General features: G+C 42.0%; 1 protein-coding gene across 1 annotated transcript; it reads left to right on the top strand.

Annotated features, from left to right (window-relative positions):
• Nucleotides 1–1855: 1855 nt before the first annotated feature.
• On the top strand, nt 1856–16228 carry ildr1b (immunoglobulin-like domain containing receptor 1b). Its single transcript, XM_085433596.1, has 8 exons — nt 1856–2150; nt 7879–8049; nt 10192–10341; nt 10441–10560; nt 10672–10818; nt 12851–12976; nt 14388–15256; nt 15777–16228. Exons 1-8 carry the CDS (start codon nt 2102–2104, stop codon nt 15813–15815), a joined length of 1671 nt encoding a protein of 556 aa, XP_085289722.1. The 5' UTR covers nt 1856–2101; the 3' UTR covers nt 15816–16228.
• The last annotated feature ends 3504 nt before the right edge of the window (nt 16229–19732 follow it).

The raw sequence follows: 19732 nt of genomic DNA, 5'->3' as shown, positions 1-19732 counted from the left end.
CCTCTCCAGTTGTCTATGAGTTATCTGCTTTAAGCTATGTGTTTGAGAGTTATACCAGGGAGTCAAGTAGGGGAGACCGGGGATAGTTGTAACATTTTTGACATTTCTGTCTGTAAATTGAAGCTCTTTTAAGGTAGTGGATTCAAAATGTAATGCAAAGTATTTACATGTCTCTGCTATTAAATAGTGCAGCTATTTTCTCTGCAGCACAATTACCCATTGCCTGGTATGGCCTCAAACACAAAGAGTGAAATGTTACAATTAACCCAGTCTGGGTTAGTTGTAACATATCCTGGGGTAAAATGTAACACAATGAAATAAGGGTACTAACAAAACATTAACATGTAATCTTTGTTTATTCAACACATGAATGCACTTAGAGCCATTTATGTAGCTATGTGTGTGTGTGACAGAATGCAGAAATCTAGCTTTTGAACATATTCCAACCCCCCAAAAAAGGCAAATTATGGATGTTGCATCTTCAAAAAATAAAAATACAATAATTGAGCCTTACACCGGAGTATCGTTGCACTGGTTTACTGAACCTTTCTTTCAGGGCATGTACAGAACATGAGCATCCATTTTCTACTGCCTCCTACAGGACACACACTTCTTCCACTTCCTTACACATTAATGTAACACAGAACTAATACTGCCTCTCCTGGCATTACCATTGGCATTACCATTGTAACACACTCATTCTGTTTCTTTCAGAAGAATAACAGGAACTTAGGATGTAGGTATCTATGAATAATAACTATTATGTATACTCATATATTTATATAACCACTTATTTCTTGCGATACCACAATGGAAATTTCTGCAACTGAATATTTCATTAATTTTGGTTGGTCTTCCTTGAGTTTGGCCTCATTGGCTCAGTGGGCATTATAACCTACAACTCTTGCACCAATTTTGAACATAACAATGAAGCTGAAAAAATGTAGTTGTTCACCAGCATCGCAATTCCATTACTTTTTATCATACCTTGGTGTGGTTTTCAAAGTGCTTCAGAAAGATGAGGAAATCTGTTTCTTGCACCCATCCTGACTTATTTCCACTACCAGTATTTCCTACTGGTCCATCTCTGACACAGTGGTCTGCATAATGTATGTGTGGTGTGGGAACGCAAACAGTGGAGGAATTGTGTTGCCAATGGCATTACCCGCATATACAAAAGCGACCAGTGAACCTCTCTCTGCTGATGTCGTTGCCCCAACTTGTTTAATATAAGTTAAAGTAATAGTGTGGTAAGTTGTAACATCTGCATTATTGTTACAACTAACCCAGACTGTTGCTGTTACAACTGACCCAGACTCCTATAGTCATGAACTAGCTAACATTACAGCCAACGACTAAAACATTAGCACTAAAGACCTACACAGAATATATCCCCATAGACATACAAATAACATAATTTAAGTTTGATGAGTTTAACTGCAAAGCAGATAATGCTATTAGAAATTGAAATAAAGTAGAAAAACTTACTTTTTGGCATACAAATTACTTTTTTTCATGTTAAATTGTCTGTGTTTGACAAAATGTGCTGATTTTTCACATGTGATAGCAGAACTGAATTGGGCATGCACAGGATGAGTCACATCATTTGAAACTTAGCCCTGATTGGAGAAATTGGAAGTGTTACAACTGACCCACGTTACAACTATCCCCGGTCTCCCCTACTTCTGATTGAGGGACTATTTTTCACCTGAGCTATAGTATCCAGTGTCATAGAACGTATATTAAGCTTATCTCGGTATCGTCCTATTTCTTTCTTTCTCTTTCCTTGTTGCGGCACTTGCCAAAGGGGGCGGGGCCACTGATGTCACCTGGAGCAGTGTGGAGGAACGGGCCAGCGGGGAGGGGGGATGATTCGCCTCTTTACTGGAAGGTTGTCGGTTGTTACGTTGTAACTACGGTACTCGCCTCTCATCGCAAGCGAGCCGCACAGCCGAGCGGGCTGACGTTGTAGCTTAACTGAAGTCTCGTTAGTATGTGCAGCGGCGCGTGCGAGGCGGTTTCCTACAAACATTCCGGATTTTTGTGGATTTTCAGTCAGTAAAAGAAGTCGAGCTTCCGCGGGAGGATACAGAGCAGCAAGATGCGAAATATGATCCTGATGGCGCTTCTGCTGGTTCGCCTGCCAACAGGTGAGGCTTTAAAGGTTTCTCCAGCAAACGCACTTTCTTCCTCATACATGTCGCTCTAAATGGAGATGTGTGTCGACTAAAGCAAAAAAAGTCGAAACTAGCAGTAATTTTTAAAAGTTAATTATTGGCAGGTGTAAACAGGACAAGGCCGACCTGTGGTCACGTGACCGCTCCACTACTTTTCCGTGGGGGGTTTGTTTAAGTTGCTGTAAACAAAAGAGGGCCAAAGCGACGTTTATGTTAACCCCTCTCTTTTGAGTTTTTATTGATTTTTAAAGGAAAGGAACTTTCAGCTAACAGTTTATTAATAATAATAATTTACTAACAGCGGTCATCTATAATTGAGGACTTATTTGGATTAATGAGTCAAAATAACAGATACAGACCATTTTAAACTTTTAAAATCTGATTATTCTAACCTTAAACCACTGGTTCGCCTTTTTCTGTAGTGCCAAGATGTTCATATGGGCTAATAGACTGTGTTCAACAGGATCTATGAAGGGATTTTATCAATAGAATTTAAAAATTACCTGTTTGGCAAGAGTGCTTATGGCTGAAATTATATACCACACAGGGACCTGGAAAAACTTATCCATGCTTTTGTGACCTCCAGGTTAGATTATTGTAATTCTCTCTACTGTGGTCTCCAAGCCTTCTCTCTTCGAAGGCTGCAACTCGTTCAGAATGCTGCGGCTCGCCTTCTTACTGGCACTAGAAAATTTGACCCTATTACTCCGGCTCTTGTTGATCTACACTGGTTACCAATCAAATATCGCATTGAGTTTAAAATCTTGCTACTCACTTTTAAAATCCTGAATAACATTGCGCCCAGCTACCTCACTGACCTCCTCAATTTGTACCCTCCTTGTCGTGCATTAAGATCATCAGGTCAATTACTCCTGGCCCAACCTAAGTTTAGACTGAACACCAGAGGCGATCGTGCCTTTGCTTCAGCTGCACCCAACCTTTGGAATAGCCTCCCTGCTTCTATTCGAGCCTTAGACTCTATCCAGTCCTTTAAATCAAGATTAAAAGCATATCTATTTGACTTGGCTTTCCCGACCAGTTAATACCCTTTTAAATCTTTTAATTTTTAAACTTTTAAATCTTTTATTAGATTTTATTAAATGTATTATTTTTATTAATTTTACTGCTGTTTTTGTCTTCGTAGCATATTTTGTATTTATCTAACTCTCCTGGTCTGTTAGTGCCTCTATCCTGTCTGTGCTTGTGCCCGATTTGTACCCTGTTTTTGACTTATGTTGACTCTCCATATTACTGTGAAGCACTTTGGTGTGCCTTCGGGTTTTTAAATGTGCTATATAAATAAAATTGTATTGTATTATAATTGTATAAAATAGCTTGATATCGTTCATGAAACAGGTTCCCATGATCACAGGTGTGGCTCAGTGTAATACTGTGCAATCTTTACACTGAATGTATCACATTATGTCAGCACACAGTAAAAAATAATCTTTGTCAGATAAGTAGCACTGCAGCTGACTTAATTATCACGTATCATCTTTTTAACATGCTTTCCACTTGTATCACAGACTGGTTAATATACCCATCATGACTTCCTGTAACTGTCCAAAATGACAGTTAATCTAAACATGTTTTGTTTGATTTTTTTTTAATGACACAAAGGGGAGCAGGAAATAATTGCAAATATTCTGTGGAGAACAGAACATGTGGAGAACACTCCACCGCTAGTGAAACTGTTTTTAAACTGTTGGTCAATGAAAACAAGTAATTTGAAGATGCCTTGTTTATTGGAACTGTAGTATTTTGTGCCATAGATTGTTAACGCAGCTATGATTTAAAGGAAAAAAGTACCAAATACTTTTAAGAGCTCAATGATCACAAACACTTTTCAGCTCAAACTTAATAAAAGAAGCAACTTCAACTATAAGTAGAAATATGAACATAGTCTCTGCTCCTAAGTATCTTCCTACTGGGTTTTGCTCATTTACACGTTAGCCTGACATGTGGGAACCAGAAAATCTACAACCTGTAATTCAGTATCATGTATTCAGTATTCATTATTTGCATAGTGTGTTGGCCAGAGGGGCCGATGGCGCGATATGGCAGCCTGGCTTCTGTCAGTCTGCCCCAGGGCAGCTGTGGCTACAACTGTAGCCTCCACCAGTGTGTGAATGTGAGAGTGAATGAATAGTGGAATTGTACAGCGCTTTGAGGTTCTCGAAAAGCGCTATATAAATGCAATCCATTATTATTATTATTATTATTATTATTATTATAGTGAGGAGATAAATTCATATTCATATTATTATTATTAGAAAGTGTCTTCTTCAGTTTAAAAATGGCTCTGTGATGAGAAGATATTAAGTTTTGGATTGAACAATCTCTAAAAAGAAGACTCGCAATATTAACTGCAGAAATGGTTTAAAGACATTTTTCACATAGTTCCTAACATTTAGTGCATCAACAAATTTTAGTTTATAACAAAGATAATGTTATCTTCCCCACCAGAGAGGTGAACCTCTCTGGTGGGGAAGGAGCCTGAGTTAGTGCGTGAGGTTGAGAGGTACCGGCTAGATATAGTCGGGCTCACCTCTACACATGGCTTGGGCTCTGGAACCAGTCTCCTGGAGAGGGGCTGGACTCTGTCTCAGTCTGGAGTTGCCCCTGGTGAGAGGCGGCGGGCTGGGGTGGGTATCCTAATATCCCCTTGCTGCCGGTACGTTGGGGTTTTTCCCGGTGGACGAGAGGGTTTGTTCCCTGCGCCTTAGGGTCGGGGAACGGGTCCTGACTGTCATCTGCGCTTATGCGCCGAGTGGCAGTTCAGAGTACCCAGCCTTCTTAGAGTCCCTGGGGGGGGTGCTGGAGGGTGCTCCACCTGGAGACTCTGTTGTCCTGCTGGGAGACTTCAATGCTCACGTGGGTAACGACAGCGAGACCTGGAGGGGCGTGATTGGGAGGAACGGCCTCCCTGATCTGAACCCGAGCGGTGCCATGGCGGTTTGGCCATAACGAACACCCTGTTCAGCAGATCTGCGACCATATGTTCTGGACACTCGGGTAAAGAGAGGGGCTGAGCTGTCAACTGATCACCACCTGGTGGTGAGTTGGATCAGGTGGCGGGGGAGGACGCTGGACAGACCTGGTGCACCTAAACGCGTAGTGAGGGTGTGCTGGGAACGTCTAGCAGAGGCCCCAGTCCGCGAGATCTTCAACGCACACCTCCGGCAGAGCTTCAACAGCATTCCGAGGGAGACTGGGGACATTGAGTCCGAATGGACCATGTTCAGCGTCTCCATTGCCGAAGCTGCTGCATTGAGCTGCGGCCGCAAGGTGGTTGGTGCCTGCCGTGGTGGTAATCCCCGAACCAAATGGTGGACACCAGAGGTGAAGGGAGCCACCAGGCTGAAGAAGGAGTCCTATCGGGCTTGGTTAGCCTGTGGGACTCCGGAGGCAGCCGACAGATATCGACAGGCCAAGCGGAATGCGGCTCGGGCAGTGGCTGAAGCAAAAACTCGGGTGAGTTCGGAGAGGCCATGGAAAAAGACTTTCGGACTGCCTCGAAGAGATTCTGGCAAACCGTCAGACGTCTCAGGAGGGGAAAGCAGTGCTCTACCTGCACTGTGTATAGTGCTGGCAGAGCGCTGCTGACGTCGACTGAGAAAATTGTCAGGCGGTGGAAGGAATACTTCGAGGACCTCCTTAATCCCACTGACACGTCTTCCGAGGAGGAAGCAGAGTCTGGGGATGAGGGGAATGACCCGCCAATTTCCGGGGGCGAGGTCACTGAGGCAGTTAAACAACTCCTTGGTGGCAGAGCCCCTGGTGTTGATGAGGTCCGCCCCGAGTTCCTGAAGGCTCTGGACGTTGTAGGGCTGTCCTGGTTGACACGCCTCTGCAATGTTGCGTGGAGATCAGGGGCAGTACCTGTGGACTGGCAGACCGGGGTGGTGGTCCCCATCTTTAAGAAAGGGGACCGGAGGGTGTGTTCCAACTACAGGGGGATCACACTCCTCAGCCTCCCTGGGAAAGTCTATGCCAGGGTGCTGGAAAGGAGAGTTCGTCCGTTAGTCGAACCTCGGATACAGGAGGAACAATGCGGTTTTCGTCCTGGTCGCGGAACACTGGACCAGCTCTTTATCCTCTCGAGGATACTTGAGGGTGCATGGGAGTTTGCCCAACCAGTCTACATGTGTTTTGTGGACTTGGAGAAGTCATTCGACCGTGTCCCTCGGGGTGTCCTGTGGGAGGTGTTGCGGGAATATGGGGTGTCTGGCCCATTGCTACGGGCCATTCGATCCCTATACAACCGTTGCAAGAGCTTGGTTCGCATTGCCGGCAATAAGTCGGACTCGTTCCTGGTGGGTGATGGGCTCCGCCAGGGCTGCCCTTTGTCTCCGGTTCTGTTCATAATTTTTATGGACAGGATTTCTAGGCGCAGCCAAGTGGCGGAGGGCTTTCGCTTTGGTGGCCTCAGAATCTCATCTCTGATTTTTGCAGATGATGTGGTTCTGTTGGCTTCATCGGGTGAGGGCCTCCAGCTCGCACTGGAACGGTTCGCAGCCGAGTGTGAAGCAGCGGGAATGAGGATCAGCACCTCCAAATCTGAGGCCATGGTTCTCAGCCGGAAAAGGGTGGAGTGCCCACTCCGGGTCGGGGATGAATTCCTGCCCCAAGTGGAGGAGTTCAAGTATCTCGGGGTCTTGTTCGCGAGTGATGGGAGAAGGGAGCCGGAGATCGACAGACGGATTGGGGCTGCAGCTGCAGTAATGCGGACGCTGCACCGGTCCGTCGTGGTGAAGAGGGAGCTGAGTGTAAAAGCAAAGCTCTCAATTTACCGGTCGATCTACGTCCCTACCCTCACCTATGGCCACGAGCTGTGGGTAGTGACCGAAAGAACGAGATCGCGGATACAAGCGGCAGAAATGAGCTTCCTCCGAAGGGTGGCTGGCCTCTCCCTTAGAGATAGGGTGAGAAGTTCGGCCATCCGGGAGGGGCTCAGAGTAGAGCAGCTGCTGCTCCACATCGAAAGGAGCCAGCTGAGGTGGTTCGGGCATCTGACAAGGATGCCCCCTGGGAGCCTCCTGGGTGAGGTGTTCCAGGCATGTCCCACCGGGAGGAGGCCCCGGGGCACACCCAGGACACGCTGGAGAGATTATATCTCTCGGCTGGCCTGGGAACGCCTTGGTATTCCCCCGGATAAGCTGGAGGAGGTGGCTGGGGAGAGGGAGGTCTGGGCCTCTTTGCTTAGGCTGCTGCCCCCGCGACCCGGCCCCGGACAAAGCGGATGAAGATGGATGGATGGATGGACGGAACAAAGATAATAAACTGTGGAAAATAACTGATTGGGGACTTGTATTTTGAGATATAAATCTACTGAGTAAAGCTGGCATCGTTCAAGGATAACTGAGGAGAAAGTTTTTACCTTTAACTTTAACTGATACATTTGTCCATCAGCAGATGTTTTTTGTCATCAGCTTGTTTTCCAAAACTTGCCATTATAGATCGTGACTGAAGGCTGTTATTACTTGTAATAATAGAGTACAATCTGCGCACAGTTAAGCATTTCAAGCGTAAACTGTTAACCAGTTTGGTCAGATTCTTTTCAATCCATCACTCAGCAGCCATCGCACGAGGTCTTTTTTTTGGCTGATGGAATATCAATTCCAATTGTGTGTGTGTCAAATCAGTTGTTGCTGTTTAAGTTTTTAAAGTCCAATCTCACCATTCTCCCTTCCTGTGTCAGAGCTGCTGTCCGTTACAGTGAATGTTCCAGAGACGGAGAGGAGGACGATGCTGTTTGCCTCTGTGATTCTGCGCTGTGACTACTCAACCTCAGCGAACCAGCAGGACGTCCTGGTCTCCTGGAAGTTCAAATCCTTCTGTAAAGACCCCGTACTGGATTACTACTCCACAGGTGAGGCTACAGGTGGAAGAAGAGGATGGTACGTTGTTGATACACGTACTTTAAAATGAGCAGATATTAACAGATTAGACTCTTTCTGTGCTTTGTTGGTGTGTTCATAGTTTGTAGTTTCATTTTGTCAGCATCCACGCCTGAAGCACTTTCCAGCTTTGTAATGGCCACAGCGTTTGTTTTATTAGAATCACCTTCAATCTTCAGTTAAAATACTTTTATAATTTTGTGTTGACAAAAACTGCAACGTGACTTGCTGGTGAAGGCGTATACCAGCGAGGCAGTAATTTCTGCTTTTACAGTTCTAGTCTTCAGCCTGACTGGATGAATGACTCCTGTGGATCACCTTGTTTAATATTTAACTGAAACTTTGACCCCTTTTTCTTTCCTTTTGTTGCTCAAATCTTTGCCGCACAGGATTCAGGATATGAGCTCCCTTTTCTGGTCTCAGAATCCTGTGTTTCTATTATTGTAGACCAAAGGATTCAAATATGCAAGTCTTTTATAAATTACCAAAAATGTATTCAATATTGACTTAGATCCTGATACAAACCAGTCTTAACAGCAAAGTAAATCAGTTATAGCTATCTGTGCACAAAAAGGTAAGTCAATATTTCAAAATGTTATCAAACAGTATGTTTTCCTTATTTTCATATATATATATATATATATATATATATATATATATATATATAACATTTTCAATAATTAAAAACTAATCTGAGACAAGCCCGCTCTGCAAGTTAACTGACACTGAAATGAATTAAAAGCGAGTGAGTAATCAAAATGAAATAAAAATAAAAACTAATTAGAAAATATAAAAATGTAATAATTTTGATAAATAATATGTTTCTAATATTATTGTTTTCATCTTCCATTCAAAATTAGCCGCTCTGCTCCCGGTACCCATCAGTGGGGTTAGTCAGATGCTGCCACTTTCACGTCAGCAAGCAGGGGAAACGATGGGTTTACTTAGCGAGCTGATAACCAGATTCACTGAATGCTTATCCAGATTGCCAGTGTTAGTTTAAGTGACTCCAGATAACAGAAAGATAACTTAGGTATGTTGATCTTGCTTTGTAGTATAGGGCCCTGGTTGTGAGAGCCTTGAGCCCCGGGTGAGAGGTGGGGAGCACCCTGAACACGACACAAGTTATTCAAAAAGTTACTAATTAAAATTTAATTCAGCTGGACAACATTTCAAATAAGTCAACAGTAATTTTCAAAAATATTTTGACAAACAGAAAGATGCACAGTGGATCCAAACATTGCATATCTGAGTTTTAACTTTGGGCTAAGTATTACTACGGTTATTAGTAAAGGACCCAAATGCAAAACCTAAGAAAACAAAAAACAACCTTTTTAGGTTCATGGTTAAATTCAAAGTACAAAATCCACAGCGAGATAACAAATGACATCCAAAGTTTCCAGGGAACAACCCCAGGGATACAGTGACAGCACAATAAAAGAAAAAGTGTAATCAGGATTATTTATACACAGAGGACTGATGGGGGATGGGACACAGATGAGAAGTGAGATGTGAAAACTAATCAACAAAAGGTGAAAGCAACCAGGGTATCAGGGGAGGACAGACAGGGAACAAAACTAATCTTCAAGTAAAACAGGAGTTAACCTCCAGCATGTGCTTAAGAAGCACAAAACAAGAAAACATAAAGAGACCAAGAAAATACAAATACAAATAGAGGGGAAACCATTATGAATATCAAAGAATACAAAAACAAAAAACCCACAACTCGACACCGCTGAAAATCCCAGGGTCCATACCAGAGATCATGACAAGCGTGCAGTGGTTCCATTGTGTTTGCCCTGTTTCAGTGTGGTGTGCATATAGACACACCCGATCCTTGCATTCCTTTTCACACCAACACATACAGAATTACAGACATGTCTAATTTCAGCCTGCAAGGCTCTGCATTATGCATATTTTCATAAAAATTTAAATAAAAATTGTATTTTTTTTTATTTTACACAGGTTTGAGGCATCAGCTGTGTGTTTTTAATCTTTGTGTGTACTGTTTAATTTTCCTTCATATTTTTAATTCCTATCAGACTGTTTTTCAGTGGTTTAAGCAGCATATGTACTTATATTCCTATTTAAATAATTTCCTTTTTTTCCTAAAGCCTATCAGGCAGCTCTGCAGCTCGGTCAGGACCCCTCCAATGACTGCCCGGACCGCCAGCGCACCGTTCGTACTGTCATCCAGAAACGGGGCATCAATGAGCCCATCCTGGGTGCGGAATACAGGAACCGCAGAATTACAATTCGAAACAGTATGTTTGATTACATCATAACTATAATGCTGCAGTACAGTCTAAATGTATTTCAATTTCTTTCACATTTCAGACTAATGTGATGTTTTCTGACAACAGCTGCTGATCTGGTCATCACTGAGGTGATGTGGTGGGATAACGGTGTGTATTTTTGCACCATTGATGCTCCCGGTGACACAACAGGGGACTCGGATCGTGAAGTCAAGCTCATCGTTTTCCGTAAGTCCCCTCAGTCGCTTCAAGTCGAGTTATTTGAGGTAGTAAAATGTAAAATATACTGCTATATCAGTAATGTTGTCAGTAATTATGTTTTACTGTCACTTGCTCCAGACTGGCTGACGGTCCTGTTAATCATCATCGGTGGTCTCCTGCTCATCATGCTCTTTTGCATATGCTGCTGTCAGTGCTGCCCGCAGAATTGTTGCTGCTACGTCCGCTGCCCTTGTTGCCCTCGGACATGCTGCTGTCCAGAAAAAGGTAGAAGAAATGCTTTTTTTGATTGTACATTTTTAGCTGTAGCTCTACATGTGGAAGATTCACTTCACTAAATCATGAGAAAGAAACTTCTGTTGCCAGAAAAGTATTCAAACATGTAACTATGTGGCAAAGTAGAAATACTGCAGCTGAATAGGCTTCAGCTGGAAATCTACGTCATAGCTCATCAAGTACACTGCCGTTCCAATTGTAGAACGATCGCGCTGCGTTCTCGGGAAGTCCGGACTCCTGTGTGAACTTCCGAAGTCCAGACTAGCGAAAAGGCGAGTACAGACTTGCGTACTTGAGTATTTAGAAACGGCCTAACAGTCTGCAGTCTATGGACTAACCTCAGCCAACGCCAGCTAACAGTGTTAGCTTGGTGGCGAGTAGCCTTCATTAATAGTGATAAAAATCACACAAATGGTAAAATGGTAAATGGCCTGTATTTATATAGCGCTTTTACTAGTCCCTAAGGACCCCAAAGCGCTTTACATATCCAGTCATCCACCCATTCACACACACATTCACACACTGGTGATGGCAAGCTACATTGTAGCCACAGCCACCCTGGGGCGCACTGACAGAGGCGAGGCTGCCGGACACTGGCGCCACCGGGCCCTCTGACCACCACCAGTAGGCAACGGGTGAAGTGTCTCGCCCAAGGACACAACGACCGAGACTGTCCAAGCCGGGGTTCGAACCGGCAACCTTCCGATTACAAGGCGAACTCCTAACTCTTGAGCCACAATCGCCCCACAACAATAGTACACCGAAGATACTGAAGTTTCACCCATCCCATTCTTGTTATGATGTGGTGTCCAAGTAAGAAATGCTGGCTCTGGGTCCATGTAACTGACGCCACCAACATTAACAGGACGCTTACATTAGAGCCTGTTATTGTGTGTTTTGTTTGGATTTCCAGCAATCAGAATCAGAGAAAATGTATTAATCCTGAATGGAAACTGAGAAAAAAAAGTCCGCAGGTTGCACTCAAACCCAGGCCGGCCTCTCTCAGCTATACGACATATGCTCATCCAACTGAGCTAAACCTGCACCCAACTGTTTTTAATCACCTAAATTGGAGAAGGCATAGAGTGGGCATAGGCTAACATATGAAACAAGAAATGACCGCCGTGTATTCTATTTATTTCCACAAAGTAACTGTATTCTGATTACCACCTATTTAAACGGAAACTGTAACGGAATACAGTTACTCATATTTTTTATTTTAAATACGTAACGCTGGTACATGTATTCCGTTACTCCCCAACACTGTATATGAAACACTGGGATACGACTACATGGTAAATAACACATAGCCACTTAAAAGTATAAATGTGGGCAATGACGTCGGCGACTTACGTAGATCTCTGCAATGGCTCCCTGCAGAAGTCTAAATCAGGCATTAGTTAAAAGTTTAATGTTTCACAAGTTTTTAATAAACATGTATTTGTACCATCGGAGGAAACCACAGTGCATGGAGAGAACCCATACGCCGTATCTCATTATTACTGCATAAACCATTTTGCAATTTTAAACTGATTAATTATTTTTAAGTAAGCCTGTAGTCTAAGATAAAGAGAGTTATTATGAGTAGATATAGATCAAACTAATTTAAAATCCATAGAGAAAAATTTCTAAATGTTTGACGAGGACATGAATTGTAAATGGTATGCAGCACTGTTCTTTTGAAGGTCGCCGCAGCTGCCAGATGTGTCATTGTGTTTCATATAATCCTGTGTGTGTGCGCAGCCCTGTGTGCTCTCGAAAATATGTGAAATATGCACTCTGCAAACACATTGTAATTATGTGCCCTTCTCACGGCATGCTACAAAAGAGGAAATACATTAGTAAAGAAATGTAAGCTGAAATTCCCCTCAGTTTGTTTTAAGACAGAATATTTACTGAGATGGTCCAGTGTACTTTAAAAACAAGCAGTATTATTATTACCCTCTGCTGTAAATCAGTATCTGCTGGTTAAGTACCTATATCAGTCTTTTTGAACTGCTTGCTCCATGTGCTTTGACTTCAGCTGTGATGGAGCACAAGATGCTGAAAGAAGCTCGGAAAGCTATGTTACCCTGGATGAATGGTCAGCCCATTTATGCTCCCATCAGCTCCAATGCTTCCTCCCAGGGCGTTCCCATTCTGTATTCAGGTGAGTGAGGGAAAGCACAATAAGACTTGTCCTTAATCCTTTATTTGCAATGACGTAAAATAAACCCCCAAACAATGTGGAATTCTGAATATGGGCATCAGAGCTTTTATTCACTTCAGCTGGTGAAGGTAGCAGACCTGCAATAGAAAGCTTTGAAGCAGGCTTGTATTGCAGTCATGCCCTTATTATTATTTATTTATTTTACCTCTGGTTGTAATGTGGTTTGTTTCCACCACGTGAACTCTTTTTTTGCAAGAAGCCTCAATTTTTGGAATCTGCTTATGCTGCCCTGTCTGTATCTGTGTTACTCTAACAGCGTTAAAACCATAGACTGTACATAAAAGACGATTCAAAGCTCCCTCATTGGTTTGTGCACTCTTGCTTTTTCACACCTGTTTGTATTTTTTAAAATCTGGTTTTGATATTAGTCAGAAACGGAGGGCACTGCATGTTCGTACAACATGCATCGTGATAATTTAGCACTGACCTGAAACATATTCTGCTTCATCTTCTCTTTTACTTTAAAGCTGATGATAAATCACAAAATAAACTTCATGTTGTATTCAGGAAGTGTTGAAACAAGTGATTGAGCACGTAAACAGAAAAATGTTTACTAAGGCAATAAAGCAAGAATAGTTATTCGGTAAAATTATATACAGTCTGATTTCTCTTTGCAGTCAGAGGAGTTGCCCCCTGCTGGCCAATAGAAAGAATACTGGTTTAAGAATCTTCTGTACTGGCTTTGTCTTTTTTATACAGTCTGTGTTTAATACTGGTTCAACACTTCATGTGAGCATTTCAGTGGTCACAATGCCTTTCATTGTAAAACGTTTACATGCAACACATATGCACCGGCCCTACAAGCACTGACAGCAGCCCATTCGTTCATTTTCATTACTGACACTGGATTGCTCAATCAAATCTCTTAATGTAATTGGGCCCACCCCTGCCTTCCCTGTGCACTCATGCACCTTGCAGAACAGACATCTCACGGCATGAGAATATTTTCTTTCCCCAGGCTGTTGGACTATATGCTACAATAACAACCTTATTTAGTCAGCCTATAACAACATTGCACACCAGATTCAGTTAAAGCACTTAATCGTAGGCTTACTTATTTCTTATTTTCTAGTTGTACTCTGTATATCTGTATCTCTAGGTAGTTAGTATATATTCCTTTTCTGTGTTTTTGTAATATATATATATACATATACTGCAAATACCATATGTTCTATTTCTGTACCACTGTTTTTTGCATCATGACACTGCGACAAATTCCTTGTTTGTGTACAAATTTGGCAATACTCCTCTAAACAATACTCCTCCCTTCAAATGTCCAGAGAATAACTTGAGTTCATGTAGGTTCAACAGTTGTTGTTTATCTTCTTAATCGCTGTCAGTTTGGTTTCAGATTCATACTCAGACTACCCAAACAAGCACAACTTTGCCATGGCTCCCATGCAGCTGTCACCCATGGGCCTACAGCAGCAGCCGCCACCTCCTCCTTTACACTATGGCAACAGCAGTGTGCGTGGCAGCATTCATGGTAACAACCAGGTGTTGGAATACTTCGAGAATCAAGTGAGAGGGCTTGATGTCATTGCACCAGGGATGGCTCCTCATGCTGTCCAGAATGTGCCTCCATTACAGGCTCAGCATGCTCCTCCACAAGTTTCCTACACACCAGGGCCTCCGAGTGTGTTGTCAGCACTGGATGAGATGGGGACGAGAGGGATGGAGAGAAGAGTGATCACCCTGCCTCCTATTATCCAGCGTGTACCCAGCTTTTCTTCACGCAGGGGCCCTGGTGGTGGAGATGGAGCTAGGGGGGCTCTCAGGATATCCAGCCAGTCCAGTGGGAGTACAAACCGCTCAGCAGGTGGTCTCCACCGCAACAGTCGTGGATCAAGAGACAGATACAGAAGTGCGTCTCCTCCCAGGCGGGGAATCCTGCGTGATTACATTGATGATTCGGATAGGGACAACAGGCGGGGAAGAGCATCTCACAGGAGTTCAAGGAATGAGAGAGGGAGTTCGTCCAGGCACCGTGCCCGAAGTCGCGATGACCTCATGGATGAGCTACAAAGCAGAGCTCCTCGTAGGCAGAGGAGCTACTCACCTCCCCTGCACCGCAACGGGTCCTGGAGCTCAGATGAAGAGGACAGTATGAGAAGAAAAGGAGGAAAAGGGAAGGACTGGTCAGAGTTGCCTCCCAGCTACCACTCCATCGACATTCAGCCTCCACGCAGTAACAACCAGAAGAACTACGACCGCCTTTCTGTAAGATCCACACACAGCTAGTGACACACTCTGACCCAGTGGTGTGTTGTTTTATTCTTCTTTTATCTTGCATGGCTTTTAATATCCCAGCCACACCTTTAGGTTGGCAGTATCAGTCAGTGCACCACTGTGATCCTACAACGACTCCAGAGTTATTGTATTTTAACTGAAATATGTTTAGAATCCTGACCGAGGACACAGAAAATGGATACATTTCATACACTGAAATGATTCAGTGTATGAAATGGTTTGAAGAGGTTTTATGCAAAACTATGAGAAAACTATAAAAGCGGGCAATTTCACAGAACTGCATTTAGGGGTTTTTAATTAATTGCAAATTAAGCAAAAGACTGATTTGTAAAGATTACAAATATACCTGAAGGTGTGGATGAAGTGCCATTCATTTAGTCTTAACTACTTTCATTTTTTATTTTCTTCTAATGTCTTGGTGCTTTTCTCTACCTGTGTGCGTAGCCTCATCTTAAATTCTAATTTCACCTTTTTCACTTTTCTCTCGTAGGATCGAAGCTCCCATAGCAACACCACTGTAGTCATCTGAAACATTTCTGTCTTTTGATCTTTTCTTGAAAATGGTAAAAATGAAGATAAAGAAGTTGGTGCCTGTTTGGTCACCTGGAAGGAACAAAGATGTTGTTGATTCATTTAGTAGTGTAAATATACTGTATGAGTATAATTGTACCCTGTGGGTGATGGTGTATACTGCAGGTGATGTGCAGCTGCATGAAATCATATTATTGATTGTTATTAATATGATTGTATGTGATTCTTGTCCTAGTTCTCTTGAATTGTCTTACGTGTGGTGATGGATTTTTTGGGTTAAGTACATTTGTCGTTGTAAAAAGGTGCCTGTGCTGAAAAAGATCCAGGACTCGCAGAAGAGAGCCCTACTTTCTAGTTTTACTTCCTGGTTAAGCATAAGTTTAATAAAGATACAGTGGTTATTTGTTTTTATTTTTGTTTTGCTGTCAAGTTTGTTTTTTTACAGTAATTTCTTTTTTGCCTTCCACTATTTAAAAATTGTTTATATATATATATATATATAAAATAAATATGTGTATATATATATATATATATATATATATATATATATATATATATATATATATATATATTTTTTTTTTTATCCATTGTACGTGGATAAAGCAGTAACGGTAGCAATGGAAACTACATTTGCGGGAAGATGGACTGTTTTTTATATCTGGATGCACCCACACCAAAATATAATTGTGACTGGATTTTTTTTAATAGAGATGTAGCTTTGTTGTAAAGTATGTGTTTTTAATAAAATCTTTACAATACTGCCTGCATGACGTGGATTTTATTTCATTAGTCCTGTTGTAGTAGCCCATTACCTCAGGGATGAGTGGATTACGTGGACATTTGGAATACTAAAGTCACATATCAGTTTGCATTATGAACTAGTATAGTTTGCAGTGGCAATGTTTTAGTCACATTAGTCATTACAACAGCACAATCGAACTGCCTGAGAAAAGAGAGTAAAATATTAAACCATGTAGGAGGAAAGTAATTCAAGTTTTTAGTACATCTGATGAATGGCCGGATATAGCACCTATTTACAGTGACTGAGCACTGCAACCCTCATTCACCCAATCACACACAGATTCCTACAAGCAGGTTTTTCCTAACCCTTGTCTAACATTTGCACTCGCACTCTGATGGATGCATCGGGGGCAATTCGGGGTTCAGTATTTTCCCAGAGGATACTTCAGCATGCAGATAGGAGGAGCCAGGGATCAAACCACAAACCTTCAGATTTTTAGATGGCCCACTTTACCACCACAGTCTCCGCAAAGCTGAAGAAATGCCAGGTGCTTTGGATCTACAAAGGTGGCTAATGTTCAGTTTTTGAATTGTTAAAAGGGAAAAAAAGGAATATGAATGTATTCATCAAGAATTAAACAGTAATAAATAGAGATGTACCGATTCGATATTAAGTATCGGTATTGGTCAGATAAACTAAATTACTGGATCGAATATCGGAGAGAAATAAAAAATGTAATCCGATCCATTAAATATCAAAAAAGCACCTCACAAAACTTGCGACATGGCGCAACTCGGCTCATAACCGTAGCACGTCGGAGCAGTGTGCTCATGTGATAGAGCGGCTGTGTGTATTTGTAGCCTCGCTACCAAACCAGCATTTCATCTCTGAGGAAGTTATCCCAGAGAGAAGTAAAGCAAGTGTGTAAGTTCATCTCTGAATGTTTGTAAAGCATTCCAGCGTTAAGCTTAACAACCGATATATGGAGCGACTGGCTCTCTCTCCCCCTCCCTCTCCTGCTGCTACTTCAATCGTGAAACTGATCAATGATCAGCTGATCGGCTTTTCTGTCGCGAGTCCGTCTCTCTTGTTTGTTTATTGCCCACTTCGCGCCAGAAAGAGGAAACCAGCGGCTGAACAACAGCAGCACGTTTAAGCTTGATAAGCTGTTGTTAGAATTTATTTAATATTACTTTCTACACCAGGATCTTTTTCTACGTAGCTGACGGCTGGTAAGTGTGCAGGGGCGGATCTAGCAAAGTTTAGCCAGGGGGGCCGATAGGGCATTTACAGGGAAAGGGGGGGGGGGGGGGGGGGCACAAAGACATACTCTTCTTTCTTATTCTCATTTAAAATGTCTAGTTTTTAATAATTAATTATCTGAATCTTACACCCAAAGTTTTAATATGATGTAAAATGTATAGAAGTCAATTACTGTATATAGTAACTATTAAGCCTAATATACACTAGTAAGCTATAGTACTTTTTCCTTTGGGAAGGTACCATCTGTGCAGTCTGCAATTCTGTTGAAGAAAGATGTTGAATCTATTTAATTATTCTTGAAAAATAATGGCTTTCTGTGCATTTTTTTCCACACTGCATCAAATTAATGTTGATTACGTCGATTAAGCATCATGAGGTGGAGGGTGGTTCCCTATTTTTTATTTTTTTTTAGTGGGAGTTTGCAACCCTATTAATTAGGTTGCTTATTCTTTAAAATACCAGAATAGGGAGGATGGAGTAGGTTTAAGTTTATTAGATTGATCAGTATTGCTGAACTATGAAATATTTTGGGTGCAGTGTATTTTTTGCATACAGGTATAACAGAATAGCTTTAGTGTTTGTTTGTTTTTTTAAAACTTGAATCTGAACTTATACAAAATGCAGCAAGATATTAAAAAAACAGTTTTAATTAAAAAACACACTATATCGGATTCATATCGGTATCGGACAATATTCAAATTTATGATATCGGTATCGGACATAAAAAGGTGGTATTGTGCCATCTCTAGTAATAAACAAACATGGCACCGTCTCTCTAATTCAAAGATATTGATTTTGTCAAACTATAGCTAGGAGTGATATTACTCTTTATACACATGGCTGAGACAATGACTGTGTAAAAGAAGGTTTCCTGGATGTGTCATTTGTCATAATTTTATTAACCCACAGGACCCCAAATCCACATTATAATCAACAGCTACATTCACCCTGGGAAAAAACGAGTGAGGGAGCCAAACTGGCTCTGGATGTCCCGGTTACTTCACAGTAAATAAGACACAAACACTCTTTAACTCACAATAGAAGTGAAGACCAATGACGTTACATCAGGTTTTATTTAACCTTGTCTTTGTTTAATCTTTGCTAAAGAACATGTGCTCTTTTGCTGGTGACTTCACTTGGTGTTAAAGACAGAAGCTGTACTCTAATATTAAAACAAGTAACTATATTCAGCATTTAGAGTGGACCTATAGGAGGTCTGAATCCAAGTAATGCAAAGAGAAAAGAATCATTTAAAGTTCATTCCTTCAAACGTGGAAGTCTGACTTCATGTTCTGAAGTTCTTACTTTTTTTACTCTTTCAATCTGCTCTTCTGCTAACAAGTGACAGTGAACTGTTGTTACATCAGTTAATGTCCTATAATTTTCTGGAGTCTAATGCACAGGTGAGTTGTATTGTTGTTGTGGGTGGCTGGCATGGTGCAGAACTGAATAGCAGACTGACGTGAGTGAGTCAGTTGTATTGTGAGTGCCTGGGCTGCAGGATGGTTAAGGTTGTGATTACCTTGGCAGTGAGTTTTATAATTATGATGATATTCAGGTGCCACACAGAGGACACATGACTGATGACTGGGAACAGAACTTTTGCAAAACTTACCTGGAAGAACACGCAACCTGACTGGGTTTGTGTGACGCAAAGAAAACTGTTTTGTGCCAGCAAACATAGCTGAGTCCTGTAGAAAAAGAAATGGCTTCTCCAGAGGCGTTATGTGGCAGCCAGATAACAGAGCCATGTGGGGATGAAAATCAAATCCAGGTAGAGCGGATTCTTTTTTTCCACTATAGATTCTCCATTAAAGCTGAAAATACCGGCATGATTGTCTGACAACCAGGTGCACAAGATTTTGGAGTAGAGTATTTATAACCTATAGCTAACAATACTTGTTGGCTTC

This window comes from Copadichromis virginalis, linkage group LG16, assembly GCF_057382275.1.
Source record: "Copadichromis virginalis isolate Kocher_CV1m ecotype Utaka linkage group LG16, C_Virginalis_male_GT1.1, whole genome shotgun sequence".
Taxonomy (NCBI): domain Eukaryota; kingdom Metazoa; phylum Chordata; class Actinopteri; order Cichliformes; family Cichlidae; genus Copadichromis; species Copadichromis virginalis.
This window is presented reverse-complemented; position numbering and strand designations above follow the sequence as displayed.

Coding starts and splice junctions, on each gene's coding strand:
- ildr1b (XM_085433596.1), top strand. CDS start 2,102: ATGCGAAATATGATCCTGATGGCGCTTCTGCTGGTTCGCCTGCCAACA. Junction 8,050..10,191: donor ACTGGATTACTACTCCACAG/GTGAGGCTACAG, acceptor TTTTTCCTAAAG/CCTATCAGGCAGCTCTGCAG. Junction 10,561..10,671: donor AGTCAAGCTCATCGTTTTCC/GTAAGTCCCCTC, acceptor CACTTGCTCCAG/ACTGGCTGACGGTCCTGTTA.